Below are 17,368 nucleotides of genomic sequence, written 5' to 3' on the forward strand. Positions count from 1 at the left end.
CTTTAGGATGGTTTTACTGTTTAGAGAGGCCTCAGCATAGCAAACCACATTTAAAATCAGCGGCTAAAAATATAGTAAGTGAGGTTGTAGCCAATGCTACGACCAGAACACCGTCACCAGATGCCGAGCATCAAGAAGGCTCGGGGCTTATGATGTTGTCTCGAAAACCAAAAAAGAGACCTCCGGGTACAAGGCTCAGGCCTGCCCCTAAAAGGCAGAGGTTAAGAAACTCAGTAAGTCAAAGACGTGGTAAAGTGAGGAGGCCTGGACCAAAAACAACAAAAATAATACTCTGAAGTATTTTCTAAAAGAACAAGCAACATGGCTCTTTTACACCACACGTCCTGTGAAGCTATAAAGCCAGAGCTCAATCTTTCACGGCCCCTTAACTCTTGAGACAAGGGGGCATTATTTTGATGTTTGGATGAAAAATGTACCCAAATGAAACTGCCTATTTCTCAGGCCCAGAAGCTAGAATATGCATACAATTGGCAGATTAGGATAGAAAACATTCAAAAGTTTCCAAAACTGTCAAAAAAATTGTATGTGAGTATAACAGAACTGATATTGCAGGCGAAAACCTGAGGAAAATCCAACCAGGAAGTGCTGTTTTTCTGAAACCTCTCGGTTCCACTGCATGCCCTCCCTCCATTTAAAGGGATATCAACCAGATTCCTTTCCCTAGGGCTTCCACATGGTGTGAACAGTCTTTAGACATAGTTTCAGGCTTTTATTCTGAAAAATGAGCAAGAATGATCACATCGCGTCAGTGGGTGTCCTTCAATTTTTTGGTTGATTTAAGACTAAAATTAACCAGGGCCAAGGATGAGTTTTGCTTGATGTCTGCCCAGGACGGTGACTTTAGATTAGATTAAAAGTTTTGGGGGCAACACTTTTTATTAAAAAAGTGTCTGTATTTCCGGCAGTTCGTCTGGTTCACTCACAGGCTTTGATGAAAGGAAATGCCCTTTACCCTCTCCAAAGAATTACCATGAAAACATTTAACATACCTGTGGGCAGTAGATATCTGTAGTCAAGAAAACCTTTTTCTTGGCCCTTTACATTGTTATAGGTTTGGTTGATCACTTCTCTAAAACGGGCAGCTTACATAAAAACCCATTTAATTTTCAACACTTCAATGCAGAGTATGTAGCTCTCTGTCAGGATGGACGTCAGGTCCCTGCTAAGGCTTTCCAACCAAAATTGAATAACATATCTGTGCGAGAATTTTACAATCTATTCCTGGCTACCGAGAGCCATCTAAAAGATCTCTCTTTACGTATTGACAGAAATTATTTTGCAGAGGGTTACACATTGTATGCTTTCAATTTAATACCTGATGAAGACACCTCAGGAAATCTGTCTGTGGTTGTAAGGGTTTTCCTGTGGTGAAGGAGAGGCGGACCAAAATGCAGCGTCGTGGTGGTTATTCATGTTCTTTAATAAAGGAACTATACATGAAATAACGAACAAAACAATAACTGTGCGAAAACCCACCCAACTCACGCCCTGACCATACTAAATAAATACAAAACAAAGGAAATAAAGGTCAGAATGTGACAGTAGCCCCCCCCAAAGGTGCGGACTCCGGCCGCAAAACCTTGACCTATAGGGGAGGGTCTAGGTGGGCGTCTGCGCGGGACGCGGACCCCACTTCACCATTGTCTTAGTCTGCCTCATTGTCCGCCTCCGTGGCTCTCTAACCATGGCAACCCCTCTCAATGACCCCACTGGACAGAGGGACAGCTCGGGACAGAGGGGCAGCTGCTCGGGACAGAGGGGCTCTGGGGCCTCTGGGCTGAGGGGCTCTGGCGCCTCTGGGCTGAGGGGCTCTGGCGCCTCTGGGATCGGACCGTGAAGGCGTACTGGAGATCTTGAGAGCAGTGCTGGCACCAACCGCCCTGGCTGGATCTTCACCCTAGCCCGGCAGATGTGGGAAGCTGGGATGTAGCGCACCGGGCTAAGCACGCGTACTGGGGACACCGTGCGAACCACCGCATAACACAGTGCCTGACCAGCACCACGCCCGCCACGGTTAGCACTGCTAGGAGCACTGTAGTGCTGAGATGGCACAGGACGTGCAAGGCTAGGGAGATGCACAGGAGGCCTGGTGCGTGAGGCTGGCACAGTCTTCACCAGACCCCTAGTACGCACCTCAGGATGAGTATGGAGAGCTGACCCAGGTGCCATTAAATCCCTGACACGCTCCGTCGGGCGAATGTCATGCCTCATGCACCAAACCAGCAACTCCCTCATATCTCTCTCCTCCAATTTCCCCATCAACTCCTTCACAGTCTCTGCTTCGGTCACCTCCAACACCAGCTCTGGTTCTGAGCTCCTCCTTGGCTCCTCACGATAAACGGGGGGAGTTGGCTCAGGTCTGACTCCTGACTCTGCCACACTCCCCCTGTGCCCCCCCCAATACATTTTTGGGGCTGACTCTCGGGCTTCCATCCGCGCCGCCGTGCTTGCTTCGCCAATCTCATTCTCCTGTAACCTTCCGCGCACTGCTCCATCGAATCCCAGGCGGGCTCCGGCACTCTCCCTGGGTCGACCGCCCACCTGTCTATCTCCTCCCAAGATGTGTAGTCCAGATTCTGCTCCCATGTCCCGAAATCCTGAACTCGCTGTTGCTGTTCCTGCTGCTGCTGCCTCTGTTCCCTCTCCTGCTGCTGCTTTTGCTGTTGCCCGTTACCACGCCGCTTGGTCCTGTTGTGGTGGGTGATTCTGTAAGGGATTTCCTCCTCCTCTTCCGAAGAGGAGAGGCGAAAATGATCAGAGGACCAATATGCGGCGTGGTAAGTGTCCATGGTTCTTTTAATACGTAAATGTACACATGAACAACTGAATACAAAAACAAGAAACGTGAAAACCCCAAACAGTCCTATCTGGTGCAAACACAGAGACAGGAACAATCACCCACCAACACACAGTGACACCCAGGCTACCTAAGTATGATTCTCAATCAGAGACAACTAATGACACCTGCCTCTGATTGAGAACAATACTAGGCCGAAACATAGAAATACCCAAATCATAGAAAAACAAACATAGACTGCCCACCCAACTCACGCCCTGACCATACTAAATAAATACAAAACAAAGGAAATAAAGGTCAGAACGTGACAGTGGTGTCCCAAGGTAACGTAGACAGGTCTTAGTGGATTATTATTAAGGATCGTTGAGCAAAGACATGAATACCCAAGAGTTGGAAGGGCTCATGAGCCGATTGATTGGAAAACAATTTTGTGGAATGTTGGCTTGTGATGAATTACCTATCGAGAAATGGCCGGAGCGGCCGGCCATGTTTATTGTCAATACCCATCCTAAACACATACCGGGTGAACATTGGCTAGCTGTGACATCAGAAGAGGAAGGAGGAAGAAAAATCTCACCTTTTTGGATTCCTACGGCTTTCCCCCCAGTTTTACACATTTCCCCAAATCTATTAAAGAATTTTTGACCAAAGCATCAAACAAGTGCAAGATAACCTTTCCACTACATGCGGTCACCACTGTGTATTCTACCTATGCCAAAGAACCTGGGGAGTTTCTTTTGAAGATGTTATGTCTCTTTATAATGATGATTTAAGAAGTAATGACAACGGTGTAGCTTGTTTTGTTAGAAAATATCAAAAGTGTTCAAATATGTGTCCTTTAAGACCGTGTAATCAAGGCGTATGCTCACATCAAATGTTTCAAGAATGCCACAAATGTTAAATTGCTTAATTTTACAAATAAAATGTATTGAATTTAATCATAGTCATTCAAAATGAATCCAAACGTCTAACCACCCTGAGAGATCGGGATTAGGAAAAGGTCTGGAGACTTTCAGGGGGTAAATGAGTTATCATCATCCCTTTCATAGGGGGGTTGGGGAATCTTTAGGGGTGCTGTATCTTGTTTTTCTTTAAAAACTTGAATCTGTTGATGAAGCTTATAGTTGGGTACACCCGAGAGGGGAATGTTGAGGATTGCCAGGGCCTTAAACCACCCAGATAGTTGCTAAGTGGGGGGTTTCAATCACCCTGTTTGCTTGCATAGACCAGAGAGTCTGTGTCATGGTAAAGAACCCGCCTCTATAGCTGCTCCATGAGGGTGTACAGTTCAAGTCGGCCGTAGGCCGTGGTAAATGCTGCAAGAAACACATTTACATTACCCGGGGGTAGAACCCACTTCTTGTTACGCCTCCATTGCACCAGGGCAATGTCTTGACTCAAGAATGAAAAATGTGAAATATCGTATTGTTCCGAAAAAAACAAATTCCAAAAATTCTTTGGGGTCTTTAAGTACAATTTCGACACATTCCTTTTGGTTTTGTTGACCTCTATTCCGTTAGGGTCAAGAAGTATGCCTTCTCTGTCGTGATAGTCTTGAATGTACTTGTCTTTGCTCTCTTGATCTGTGACCGATGCAGGATAGCCTGAAGCCATTTGCTTGCATCTCAAGAATGTCTTGATGTACTCTTTAAAAAGAGTGTCTGATTTCCTGGAAAAGTTCCACACTTCAAAGATTTTGGCCACACGATACCCCATCTCTAGAGCCTTAGAGAATTCAACTGTGACCCATACACCTGTCAGGGCTCTTTCTTGATCTGAGTGATCACAAGGCTTTTCCTAGTTGTTGTTTTCACTGCAGGTGCGACAAAGGGGAAAGAAAAGTTTTCCTTGAGGTCACTTGTAAGGCAACACTGGTATAAACAAACCCCTAGGATGGTAGACAGTTGCTTTGATCAGACCAAAATAGTTTTGGAGTCAGTCAAAGTAGCAGTAAATCATTTCAGGATGCCCCATAGTATAGCATGAGGAACTCATTACATGAGGATGAAGGGGTGTAAAATCGACATATCCTATTGTCTTGTCGGGTTGCGCTACATACCTCAATGTCAAAGCATTGGTACGGCCTCCATACAAGGCCTGTCGTGGTTTCAAGGGTTCTGGTGTGTCATAGCTGGAAAGGAAGGCTCCAACATGAGGATCAGACTTTTTGAGTGCGATCCATTCATGCTCCCACATCACATTCACTTTTATCCCGTAAGTAGCCTTTATAGAATCCAATTTGTCTTGAAACTCTTGCTACATTTCCCCAAAAGTATTTTGGGTTAGCGCACACATGTCCTGGGGCACAAAGCAGGATTTACAACTGAGGAAGAAACAACCGTTGTACTCAAACATGGTCTCAACACCGTCAATCTGTGTTTATCTATTTACATGATAAGCCCCAAACGCATTCTCACCCCTATTCAAAGCATGTTGAATAAAAATGTCTTTATCCTGGGCCAAGTACTCCAACCATTGAATGGACCCACTAGAGTATGACTTGAATTGGCGGCGGTAGTTGTCAGGCGAGGGGATTGCTATAGATGATGTAGGCAGAAAGTGTGTACGATAGGTTTTCATGCATGCCGATGCAATAGTTGTACAACTCCAGGGGTCAATGCCTGCATCTTTGATTACCTGTTCTCTGAATCTTAGGCATCCTTCATGAAGTATAACCACATCATTGTCACAGTATGATTCCATCTCTTTATGGAAATCAAAGGTGCTATGTCTTACTGTCTCGTACCACGCCATGAATCTCTCTCGCTCTTTGGGAGACATTTGATTACACCCGTACATTTCAGGGCTGGGATAAGATCCAATAGAATGTAGATTCTCCTCAGATGTGAAGAATTGGGGAAACCAGTCTTTCAGAGTTCTCAAAACCCAAAGCCTCTGGCATTTGAGCCAATCTCATGGGTTAGAAGCTTAAACTGTCAATGTATCTCTGGTTGAAGGTGGGGTCTACAAAACACAAGATTTTACTACCTTGAGCTATGACACTGGGTGCAATGCCTTGCTGAATAAAGGGGTTCAAAAGAAGGTTTATGCGCTATAAACGTGAAGTTTCTTTACTGGGGTTTTCAAAAGTGTTTTAGAAAGAGCAGTTCACAATTGGGACCCTCTGCCGACCACTTTTCACCCTTGAAAGTCATGGTAGATACAAAAATAGGCAAATGAACCCCTGATTGCTGATTAGTCTAAAAATCATTAAAAAACATATTTCTCTGAATGTTCATCTTCAGCCAAGGGCTGAATATTACACTCGTGTGGCACTTCTTGAACCACTTCAGCATCTCTGCTTTTCAAAGGCACTTTACAGATTGGGCAATGTATGATTCCACACACATGAGGTTTAGGGATGTATATTTTAAGGTTGTAATTGCAATGGCATATTGGACATTTCTTGTTAATATCACAATTGCTTACAGATTTACAGGCCTTGGGGTGCCATGTTTCAATTTTGCGTTTTTCTTAACAGTAGGCCGAACGACTTTTGAGGTGACAATCCGCACAGGGTGTCAGGTTTAAGGGCTGCATCGGACAATTTTCATCCAGACATACTGAACAGTTATAAAGGCACGAGTGCCTCCCCCCTTTCGGGTGTAGCTGGTATGGCAGGATGGACACACATATGGTGCGCCTAAAAACGCAGTGATGTTAGTAACGGCATAGTAATGTTCGTTTTGCTGTGATGTTGGTAATAGCATAACAGTCGGCGTTTTGCACATAAAAGTACAGAATCTGAGGATGAGGTTGGGAGTTGTTTTAGAATTTCAAGAGAGCTGCATTAGCTCTCCTGTGGTACAAAACAACAATCTTGATCTTCAGAAAGTTTTCAAATTTGACTATGTCCGAGAAAGCCACCGCATCCTGTATACCTAGACCCACGTCCGTTTGGAGCTCTCTAGCCTTGTGTAACTCCTCTAGATCCGTACATTCAGAGTTGAGTAAATGTGCTAGACCTATTGCAAAGCATAGCTTATTACCTAGATTGTGAACGTTTATGAGGTAGGCCCATTTATTGCTTATGATTTCTGATGGCATTAGGCTATCTAGTTTCTTTCTCTGACCCCTGCCACCCAGGGGTTGACGTATTATTTGCACTACAAGCTCGAGGGTCCTATCGGCTATGATGGATAAATTTGATTGAACAAATCATTCCAGCAGGGCTATAAATTGTTCAAGATCTGATTCGCCATTGGGTAAAATAAGAGATACAGTGTTATGCAGGATTTCTCCACAAATTTCCAACTGTAAGACATCACGAGGTTCACCATAATCTCTTGCCCTGTCTAACAGTTCATTCAGAGTCTCCAGGGTCATCACATAAAACACTGCGTAGTCAAGATTCTGATTCACCCATGTGAAATTGAAAAACTGTCGAATCTCTGTATTGCAGAATTGATCCCGGACACTTCTATCAATACCATCTCCCTCCTGATTTATTAGACAATTTTCCAAATCCTCAAAAACATTGTATTGCATTTCAGATTCTTCGGACATGGGTGTTAATGGCGGGGTTTGTGGGGGGTCCGGTGAGGAAGATCTTAGGCTTTCATTCATCTGGTTAATTAACGATATGAGGGCTTCAGGAATCTGGGATAACAGGTTTTCATCGGTCGCCCCTGACTCATTCATACAATTAATTATTTATTTGAGTTTGGCGGGAATCTGGGATTATGTGTTTTCATCTATCGGTATTATGTCTGTTACTCCAGCCTCATTCATTTGGTTATGTCACGGCTGTTTGAAGGAAAGGACCAAGGTGCAGCGTTGTGAGCGTACATGATCTTTTAATGATCAAAATGACACCGACAAAACAATAAAGAATACAAAAACAAACCGCGAAGCTCAAAGGCAAAGTGCCATAAAGAATGTCAACTTCCCACCAAGACAGGTGGGAAAAAGGCACCAAAGTATTGGTTCCGAATCAGAGACAACGATAGACAGCTGTCCCTGATTGAGAACCATACCCGCACAAAACATAGAGATAGAAAATCATAGAAACACAACACATAGAAATGCCCACCCCAACTCACGCCCTGACTAAACCAAAATAGAGACATAAAAAGGATATCCAAGGTCAGGGCGTGACAGGTTAATTATAGCTTGGAGTTCGGGCGGTATCTGGGATAACAGGGTTTCAACTGTCTCAATTATGTCTCTTGGCTCAGCCATTTGGATAATTAATGATGTGTGATCTTGTGGTATTCTGGACGGATACATGTTACATATATGTTTTTAGCGCACGTATTTGCGTTTTTGAATCAGATTGCTGTTTAACAAATATGGCATTGTTCTATGCCAGGAGGATAGATCCTGACGGTTTTGTCACTCAAGTAAAGCTCCATATGTGTGGAGCAAAACCTTTTGGGATTTTGGACCCCCCCTGGAAAAGGCTGTGAAAAACCTAGCTTGTTCTATTTCAGGTTCGGAGGAATCAAGAAGGTTGGCCGCCTCCATAATAGCAGGTTGTCTACCTCTGAAATGTCATTTAAAACAATGAAATCCTCCGGTTTCGTTGATTCTTTGTGAATGTCCGGTGAGCCGAAATCCTCTGCGTTCTCTAGGTGCGTATGGGGTTCTGTGCCGTTATACGCCGGGGAGGAGTCTGAAAGAAAACAATATATACAAAATAGGTTATTAAACATAAAATATTTTAGATAAAAAATGGCAAATATATTTCAGGTATAATACTATATATTAACAATACATAATTAAATTACCTCGGCTTTTTTGACGCAGGCTGTTCTGACGAATCGCGGAAACCGGGGGGCGGAAACCGGGGGCTCTTGACTTTTTACACCAGGTATTCCAGATTCTGCCGGGCCTGTCTCGTTTGAGTCTGAATAAACATTATTTGTCATTGTTTTAACATATTCAATCATAAAAATATATAAATAATAAAATATGTATAACTAATAATATAAATATATATAATGGCTTCATACCATGTACAAGTAGCGCCGTTTCTTGAAGCAGTAAGTTCCCTGCCCAGTAGGGCAGAAAAGTTTGTTTCTGTTGGAGAGTTTGTCGTCTCTCTCTCTCTCTGTCGTGGTTAGAATAGATAGTTCAGAGTGACATTCATTCATGTCGTTATAGAATAGACATTTCGGCGGTTGGCGGTCTTCGCATTCAATGATACCGAATTCATAGCTGCAGACTAGTAATTAATATGAAAGACTTGTTCTTATTCTGTCGGTATCAATAGTCTAAGAGTTTATCTCTTTTGGGATAGGGGCAGGATTTTCACTTTTGGATGAATAGCGTGCCCAGAGTGAACTGCCTTCTACTCTGTCCCAGATGCTAATATATGCATGTAATTATTAGTATTGGATAGAAAACACTCTGAAGTTTCTAAAACTGTTTGAATAATGTCTGTGAGTATAACAGAACTCATATGGCAGGCGAAAACCTGAGAAAAATCCAACCAGGAAGTGGGACAACTGAGGTTTGTAGTTTTTCAAAGCTTGGCCTACCGAATACACTTTGAGATATGGATAAAGTTACATTTCCTACGGCTTCCACTAGATGTCAACTGTCTTTAGAAACTTGAATGAGGATTCTACTACAAAGGAGGGGCTCATGAGACCTTTTTGAGTTAGTGGTCTGGCAGACTGCCTTGGTCTCATTACGCGCGCTCCCGACAGAGTTACCTCGCGTTCCAGTGCTTTTTCTTCAGACAAAGGAATTCTCCGGTTAGAACATTATTGATGTTTTATGTTAAAAATATCCTAAAGATTGATTCCATACATCGCTTGACATGTTTCTAAAGGACTGTGACGGAACATTTTGAGTTTTTGTCTGGACGTAGTGCAGACAGAGGCACAGTGAACTTAGTGTATAAACACTTCTCACCCACTGGAATTGTGAAACAGTGAGTTATAAGTGAAATACTCTTGTCTGAAAACAATAGTTGGAAAAATGACTTGTGTCATGCACAAAGTAGATGTCCTAGCAGACTTGCCAAAACTATAATTTGTTAACAAGAAATGTGTGGATGTCACGCCCTGGTCAAAGTATTTTGTGTTTATCTTTATGTATTTGGTCAGGCCAGGGTGTGGCATGGGGTTTTTGTAATTGTGGTGTGTTTGTCTTGGGGTTTTGGTGGTGGTATTGGGATTGTAGCTTAGTGGGTTGTCTAGCAAGGTCTATGGCTGTCTGGAGTGGTTCTCAATCAGAGGCAGGTGCTTATCGTTGTCTCTGATTGGGAACCATATTTAGGCAGCCATATTCTTTGAGTTTGTCGTGGGTGATTGTCCTTAGTGTCCTATGTGTACTCTCTGTTAGTTTGCACCAGATAGGCTGTTTCGGTTTCGTTTATTGTTTTGTGTAGTGTTCGTGTTTTCTTTGTTGTAATAAACATGGATCGCAATCGACACGCTGCAGTTTGGTCCGACTCTCCTTCATCACCACTAGAAAACCGTTACAGTGGAGTTGTTGAAAAACAAGTTTTAATTACTCCAACCTAAGTGTATGTAAACTTCTGACTTCAACTGTATCTGAAAATGTTTATTATATTATTATAATACATAATATGATGAATTACAATATCAATTGAACACATGCACTTCAATGTTATATCAATTCATATAGGTTAAAGCTTTTCTCCAACAACATGGAAGTGGTTCCACTCTGTAGACTACTGCTAATCACATCATGTAGCAGGTCAAATCAGATTTTAACACTCTAGATTTGAACAATCACTCATAACATTGGAATATCTAAAGTGAACCTGTGTCATGTTACTAGTTACAATGTTACCAATGTTTGGCTGCTAAATCTCTGTCAGAGTAGTCCTACTTAACTGTATGATAAACCATATAACTGAACGTTACAATGTCTGTTCCCGTCATAATTTTCTTAATAACGTATATCATTGGATGTCTTCTCCATGAGGTGTTTCTTGGTGTTCTTCTCCGGCCTGAACAGAATAATAAAGCATTTAGGAACAAATAATAGAAAGAACAACCCAAAGCTAGAGGTGATGATGGCAAAGATCTCCACAGCTACAGTCAACTTCCCAGGAGAGCTGACATAAGCTGGGATAAAGGTGATCCAGACTGCACAGAATATGAGCATGCTGAAGGTGATGAATTTGGCCTCATTGAAGTTATCAGGCAGCTTCCGAGCCAGAAAAGCCAGCACAAAGCACAAGAGAGACAGGAGTCCTATATAGCCCAACACAGCCCAGAAACCAATAGCTGAACCCACATCACACTCTAGAATGATCTTTTCCTTGTAGGTAGTGAGGTTTTTAATGGGGAAGGGAGGGGACAGGACCAACCACAGAGTGCATATTAAAGCCTGGACAAACGTAAAGGACACTACAGTCAATCTCTGCTGTGGAGGACCAAACCATTTCATGACATTACTGCCTGGAAGTGTAGCCCTGAAGGCCATCAACACCACTATTGTTTTCCCCAGAACACAAGAGATGCAGAGGACGAAGGTGATCCCAAACGCTGTGTGACGCAGCATACAGGACCATTCAGAGGGCCGGCCAATGAAAGTAAGAGAACACAGAAAACACAGAGTCAAGGAGAAGAGCAGCAGGAAGCTCAGCTCAGAGTTGTTGGCCCTGACAATGGCCGACGTTCGGTGGTGGTAGAAGACGGTTGACGTGGCGATGGCCAGACAAGCCCCCCCCACAGAGCAGGCGGTCAGGATGATTCCGAGGACCTCGTGGAAGGACAGGAACTCCACAGTCTTAAGGATACAGAGGTCTCTCTCAGCGTTGGGCCAGTACTCCTCGGGACAGATCAGACAGTCTGAAGAATCTGACCAGGACAAAACAACAGACATCAAATGTTAATAATAATAGATTCAGGTTTTATTTATTTACAAATACATGTCCCACAATGCTGCACTTTTTCAGTTTACAATAAAGAATGTTGAATTAATGTGCAGCTTACATGTGATAATATGAACAGGAACATGATTGACAGATACTACCTTTGTAGTGCTGGTAATATGAATAAACCACTACTTAGTAAACCGTGATAGAAATTACGACACATTTTCTGCCAACTATTCCTATAGTCCTACCTGTGTTATTACTGATCTCTCCCTCTGCACATTGGATACAGTCATAACAGCATACAGGCTTTCCTTTCTGTATAGCCTTACGAGTGCCTGGGGGACAGCTCTCACTGCACACTGACACAGGTACTTGTGTACTGTTCTTTACCCAGGTGATTTCCCTGTTGATGTCAAACCTCTGGTCAGGAGGCAGGGACGCATCATAGCGCCCCACTGTCACAAACTCCATCTTCCCACTCTCCCTTGTCTGCCAGTTGACCAGCTCATAGTTGGCCACTGGGTCCCCGTTGGCATCGAAAGACACCTGGTACCCGTTACGAGAGAAGTTCACCCTCCTCAATCTCTCCAGGACCTGGGGTTTGGAAGGGCAAGAGAGAGAGAGAGAGAGAGAGAGAGAGAGAGAGAGAGAGAGAGAGAGAGAGAGGATGTGAGAGAAGGAGAGAGGTGAGGAGAGATGGAGATAAGGGAAGAGAGAGATGAGTGAGAGGATGAGAGATGAGAGATAGATGGAGAGAGGGGAAGAGAGAGATGAGTGAGAGGATGAGATATGGAGAGATAGATGGAGAGAGGGGAAGAGAGAGATGAGTGAGAGGATGAGAGATGGAGAGATAGATGGAGAGAAGGGAAGATAGATGGAGAGAGAGAAACAGAACATTCATTCAAATCAAATTTATCAGATGTGTTACTTCAGAAGAAGTTGTAAAGTATAATGAGAACTCCTAGGCCTTCATACATATAGTATAAATAAACATATTCACCAGGAAATGATACTACAGACTTGTCATTCACCTGTGTTGGCTTCACATTAAGGTTTTTGTCACAGTTCACAGTGGAGTTTTCTCTCTCTTCACAAACAATGCTGTGGATGGCGTGTGCTATGGCATAAACAGCTTTATACACCATGTTAGTGACACGCAGCTGGGATGTATCTGTGTAGGGGGCCTGTAGCTGCTGTATATCCTCACTGCCATCACACACCTTCTCTTCAACCCCAACACCTGTAGAGGTCCCTAAAGGTAGAGAGAGAGAGAACAGACAGACAGACAGACAGACAGACAGACAGACAGACAGACAGACAGACAGACAGACAGACAGACAGACAGACAGACAGACAGACAGACAGACAGACAGACAGACAGACAGACAGACAGACAGACAGACAGACAGACAGACAGACAGACAGACAGGCATGTAAATAGATAGATAGACTGATGGATGGATGGATGCATGGATGGATGGATAGATAGATACATAGATACCTGTCTCCAGCCGACAGCCAAAGGCTCCCTCCCAGAACTCAGTGAGCGTGGGAGAGTTGGACACCTTCTGTGGGGAGAGGTCCAGGAGGAAGTCCCTAAGACCGGGGATGACAGAGCGTTGGATGCCAAATCCAATGGCCCCGGCACACAGACCGAAACGCAGCATATCTAGGTCAGTGACCCAGGGATCGCTCCCGATCCACTGGCGGGGTGGAGAGGGCAGGCGTTCCATCTCCCTCAGCAGGATTCTCATGTCCCCAGAAGATACGAATGCAACCACCACCTGGGCTGTGGAGCTGGGGAACATGATTATATCATATATTATATATGATTATATAATATGCTGGTCATGTTTGTCATTCATTGGAATGTCTCAGTGAAGTGAACATGAACATTAGTATTAATCAACACTTTTGACATGCTTAAGATATGCAAATCATGTTGGTCTCACAGATCAGCTTTGGGAGAAGAGAGAAATTAAAAACAATAGTATTTTTTATAATTATGGTCTTGCATTTGTGTGAATGAAAAGTTCACAAGTAATCACGGATCACCTGCGGATCACGTCGGCCACCCGTTGCACTCTGCTGAGTGGGCTGGTACGGGAGAAGGCTTCAGAATACTCTACACAGATGCCCTCCTCTTGTGCTGCCTGTAGGAAAGCAGCCATCCCGTTATTACCGTAGTCAGAGTCGGAACGGACCGCCCCAATCCAGGTCCAGCCGAAGTGCCTGATGAGGTGGGCCAGAGCGGCAGCCTGGAACTGATCACTGGGGATGGTTCTGAAGAAGGTTGGATACTGTTTCTTATCACTCAGACACGCACAGGTGGAAGAGTGGCTCACCTAGTTAAAAACAGACAGTCGAATACATGAGAAAGATCATCATGTTGACCAAACGAGTTTCAGTTATTGGCAACTTCCTGCTCTTTTTATTTTGCTATGTAGTTTAATGTTAGGGAGACATTAATAATAATAAGCCAACTCATTGTTTTTCATTAGGCCAGAATGAAAAAGGTACACAAAACTGTGACACAAATCCCTGGTCTCCCATAACAACCTAGCCTATGAAAGATAGTCCTCAGATCATGTTTTAATGGCGACAGAAGATCTCCAGACTCATAATCCTCGGTCTATGTTCAAATGCCTAGAGAAGTTCTCCAGACTCATCGTCCTCAGTCTATGTTCAAATGCCTTTCTCCACATAATTTCACACAGAAAATTCACAGTAAAATTCTTGCAAGAGAGGAGAATACAATTGAAATACGGTAATTTAAAAGTTGAACTCATTCCTGAAAGAGAGGAGAATATACATTAGGAATACAGTAAATTAAAAGAAGCTGAATGATTTATTTTCACAGAAGTTACCTGAGGAATGCCGAAAGGGCCGATGACGCGCAACATGCTGATGGTTGGTGTGGAGGCAGACTCGCCAACAATAGCTTTCACTGTAGCCGACCCCGAGCACTGTTCTCCGGTATCAAACATGGGATCCAGGCCGTTAGCCAGCTGGAAGGCCACTTTCACGGCTATAGGGACCGAGGCGCAGGAGTCGTGCACTTGATAACCAAGCATGATACCCGGTAGAAGGTAAGAACTGTTGTTTATCTCCTCAACTGCGAAGATCATGGCGCGGGAGAAGCGCAACTCACGGGAATCCATACTGTAAATAGAAGATGGGTCATTGAGCACCTCCTTACAAATCATAATCTAGCCTATAGAATGTTACCATGGCAAACAGCCTAATATCTAGTATTATTTTCCATACCGTCTATATGACTACACTTTTGTTGTTTGTAATTGAGGACATTGTAGGATAGCCTGCTTTTGAAAATGTGATCCTTTGCAACAGTAGGCTTTACCTACTCTTTTAATCTGTCTTTAAACACACAGTTAATCTGTCTTTAAAACACTGTTTACCTGTCTTGAAAAAACTGTTTATCTGTCTTTAAACACATTGTTTATCGGTCTTTAAAACACAATTCATATGTCTACCCACACAGCCACAGTCCTGTCCCCTGTTCCCTCTTGCGCTCACTGACCTCCCTGTGCACTTCAGGGGCTCAGGCAGGCTTGTGTAGCTGTGATCCACAGTGTGCACATAGTAATGCATGGAGAAAACACCCCCGATGACAAAGTCCCCGTCCTGGGAGAACGCCGGAGGACGAGGGGTGCCTTGGAGCCTGCATCTGATAGACTCCAGCCCAGAGGCAGAGACAGAGGCAGACGAGAGCCAGGCAAGCCCACCAGCCACCACAGCTAGATGTAGTAGAACCAGACTACCAGCCAGACTTGGATCCAGAGCAGGAGCCGGAGAGAGCCTCATTCCCCTGATATGCAGAAGGTACGGAGTAATACAGCGCCACACAGACCCATATAGGTCAGGATACCTCTCTTCTCTGGGTTAAATACCCACCGTACCTCTGTGGGGATTCCTCTGGGGGCCACACTGTGGGTATGGCCATGCAAGGAAGGGAGGGGTTAGAAGCTGCTCTGCTCACTCAGTCAGGTCCTGCTTCTTTCAGATATAGAGACTGCTTGCACCAACGTAAGCCATAAGTAGACTGTAATGGTTTATATAGACATAAACATACAGTAGACACACTATATCCATCTAGCTCTCTTATATTGCCCCTACATTCTAGTCCTCTAGGCACGCTGGCTCTACACAGTGTTTCCTCTACAGTCTAGTCCTCTTGGCACGCTGGCTCTACAAAGTATTTCCCCTACAGTCTAGTCCTCTTGGCATGCTGGCTCTACAAATATTTCCCCGACAGTCTAGTCCTCTTGGCATGCTGGCTCTACACAGTATTTCCCAGACAGTCTAGTCCTCTTGTTATGCTGGCTCTACACAATATTTCCCAGACAGTCTAGTCCTCTTGGCACGCTGGCTCTACACAGTATTTCCCAGACAGTCTAGTCCTCTTGGCACGCTGGCTCTACACAGTATTTCCCAGACAGTCTAGTCCTCTTGGCACTCTGCCTCTACAAAGTTTTTCCCCTACAGTCTAGTCCTCTATATTTCCATTTCTGTCTTGTCCTCTTTGCACTCTGGCTCTCTTATATTTCTGGACCCGCAGCTAGAACTGGACCCGCAGCTAGAACGTAACTTCGTGTTTTATGTTTTTATTATGGTTTAAACAGAAGGCGCTGTGAATTTTGGGCCTGCTCTGAAATATGTGATAGTTGGCTTCTAAACGAGTTGTAAAAAGTGGGTGTGGTGTCAGTTTGTATCGGTTTGGTGTCAGAATGACATCTTATTGACTGATGGACAGTGACTTGCTGGCTGACTTTTGTCCATTTGCATGTTTAAATAGTTAGGCACCATCACCAAAGTGACATTCTGAAATCAACCCTAACGAGCGATGGAGAGGAACCAGAATCACTTCCCAGCCACTCCGAGTTCATCAGGCCAGTCAATTTTGCATTTCTGCAGTATTTTTGAGCATGACAAATTCGTGATGGTACACGGCAAATGGACATAACATCCTGATTTGGCACTTTCAAATCATTCATATTGCATTTGGACATTTCCTTTGGCATTTGGCCCAAAAAAAGTGACTTTTGACTTTGACTTTTGACTTCCTATGAAATCATATTGCAAATGGACAAAACTTGTGCCTTATGCACAAGAAGAAGAAAAAATATGATAATACAATTTGACAAAAGTATATTCATACAGTTCTTACAAATGTGTATTTGAGAATTAAATTGTAAGAATTTTTTTTCACATTTTTGACTTTTGACTTCCTATAAAATCATATTGCAAATGGACAAAACATATGCCTTATGCACAAGTAAAAAAATATATAAAATGATGATAATAAAATATGATTAATGTATGTTGATACAGTTCTTATACAAGTGTAATTGACACAAAAATCGCAAGAATTTCGAAAAACGGTCCAGAAAGCACTTTTTTAAGGGGGTGATAAGATTTTAAAAAATGTGCAGTTTCTCAAAATGTTGCTTTTGGGTTTTGACTTGTGCAATATGAAAAATCACGGTGGAGCGCACTAGCCATCTGTTGGATTTTTAAAGTGTTACTCTTGGCATTTGCCATATGGCATTTGCAATCAACTTTGAATGAAACGACGCCGATATTGGACACCGTGTATATGGTTTGTCCAGTGCCAATGACTTCCCATTCATTTTTGTACATTTCAGGGGGGTGTTCCTTACAAATGTTATGCATCAAATTAGTGAAAATAAAGTGAACAATGTATCGTTCTACACAACACACAATGC

General features: G+C 43.5%; 1 protein-coding gene and 1 pseudogene across 1 annotated transcript; one reads left to right on the forward strand and one right to left on the reverse strand.

The window, feature by feature from the left end:
• Positions 1-17,368, forward strand: part of LOC112267309 — a 115,748-nt pseudogene that overhangs the window by 63,393 nt on the left and 34,987 nt on the right.
• On the reverse strand, positions 10,399-15,446 carry LOC112267495 (extracellular calcium-sensing receptor-like). The gene is made up of 7 exons (XM_042297683.1): positions 15,163-15,446; positions 14,489-14,783; positions 13,677-13,966; positions 13,138-13,418; positions 12,653-12,861; positions 11,870-12,215; positions 10,399-11,601 (listed from the first exon to the last, which is right to left on the reverse strand). Exons 1-7 carry the CDS (start codon positions 15,444-15,446, stop codon positions 10,685-10,687), a joined length of 2,622 nt encoding a protein of 873 aa, XP_042153617.1. The 3' UTR covers positions 10,399-10,684.

Source organism: Oncorhynchus tshawytscha, linkage group LG14 (assembly GCF_018296145.1).
Source record: "Oncorhynchus tshawytscha isolate Ot180627B linkage group LG14, Otsh_v2.0, whole genome shotgun sequence".
Taxonomy (NCBI): Eukaryota; Metazoa; Chordata; class Actinopteri; order Salmoniformes; family Salmonidae; genus Oncorhynchus; species Oncorhynchus tshawytscha.

Bases quoted from the DNA above. Each gene is read 5' to 3' on its own strand.
- LOC112267495 (XM_042297683.1), bottom strand. From the start codon at position 15,446: ATGAGGCTCTCTCCGGCTCCTGCTCTGGATCCAAGTCTGGCTGGTAGT. The intron at 13,419-13,676 runs GTGATCCGTGAT...CATGTTCCCCAG, and splicing joins GTGGCCGACGTGATCCGCAG to CTCCACAGCCCAGGTGGTGG. The intron at 11,602-11,869 runs GTAGGACTATAG...TGTCCTGGTCAG, and splicing joins AGAGATCAGTAATAACACAG to ATTCTTCAGACTGTCTGATC.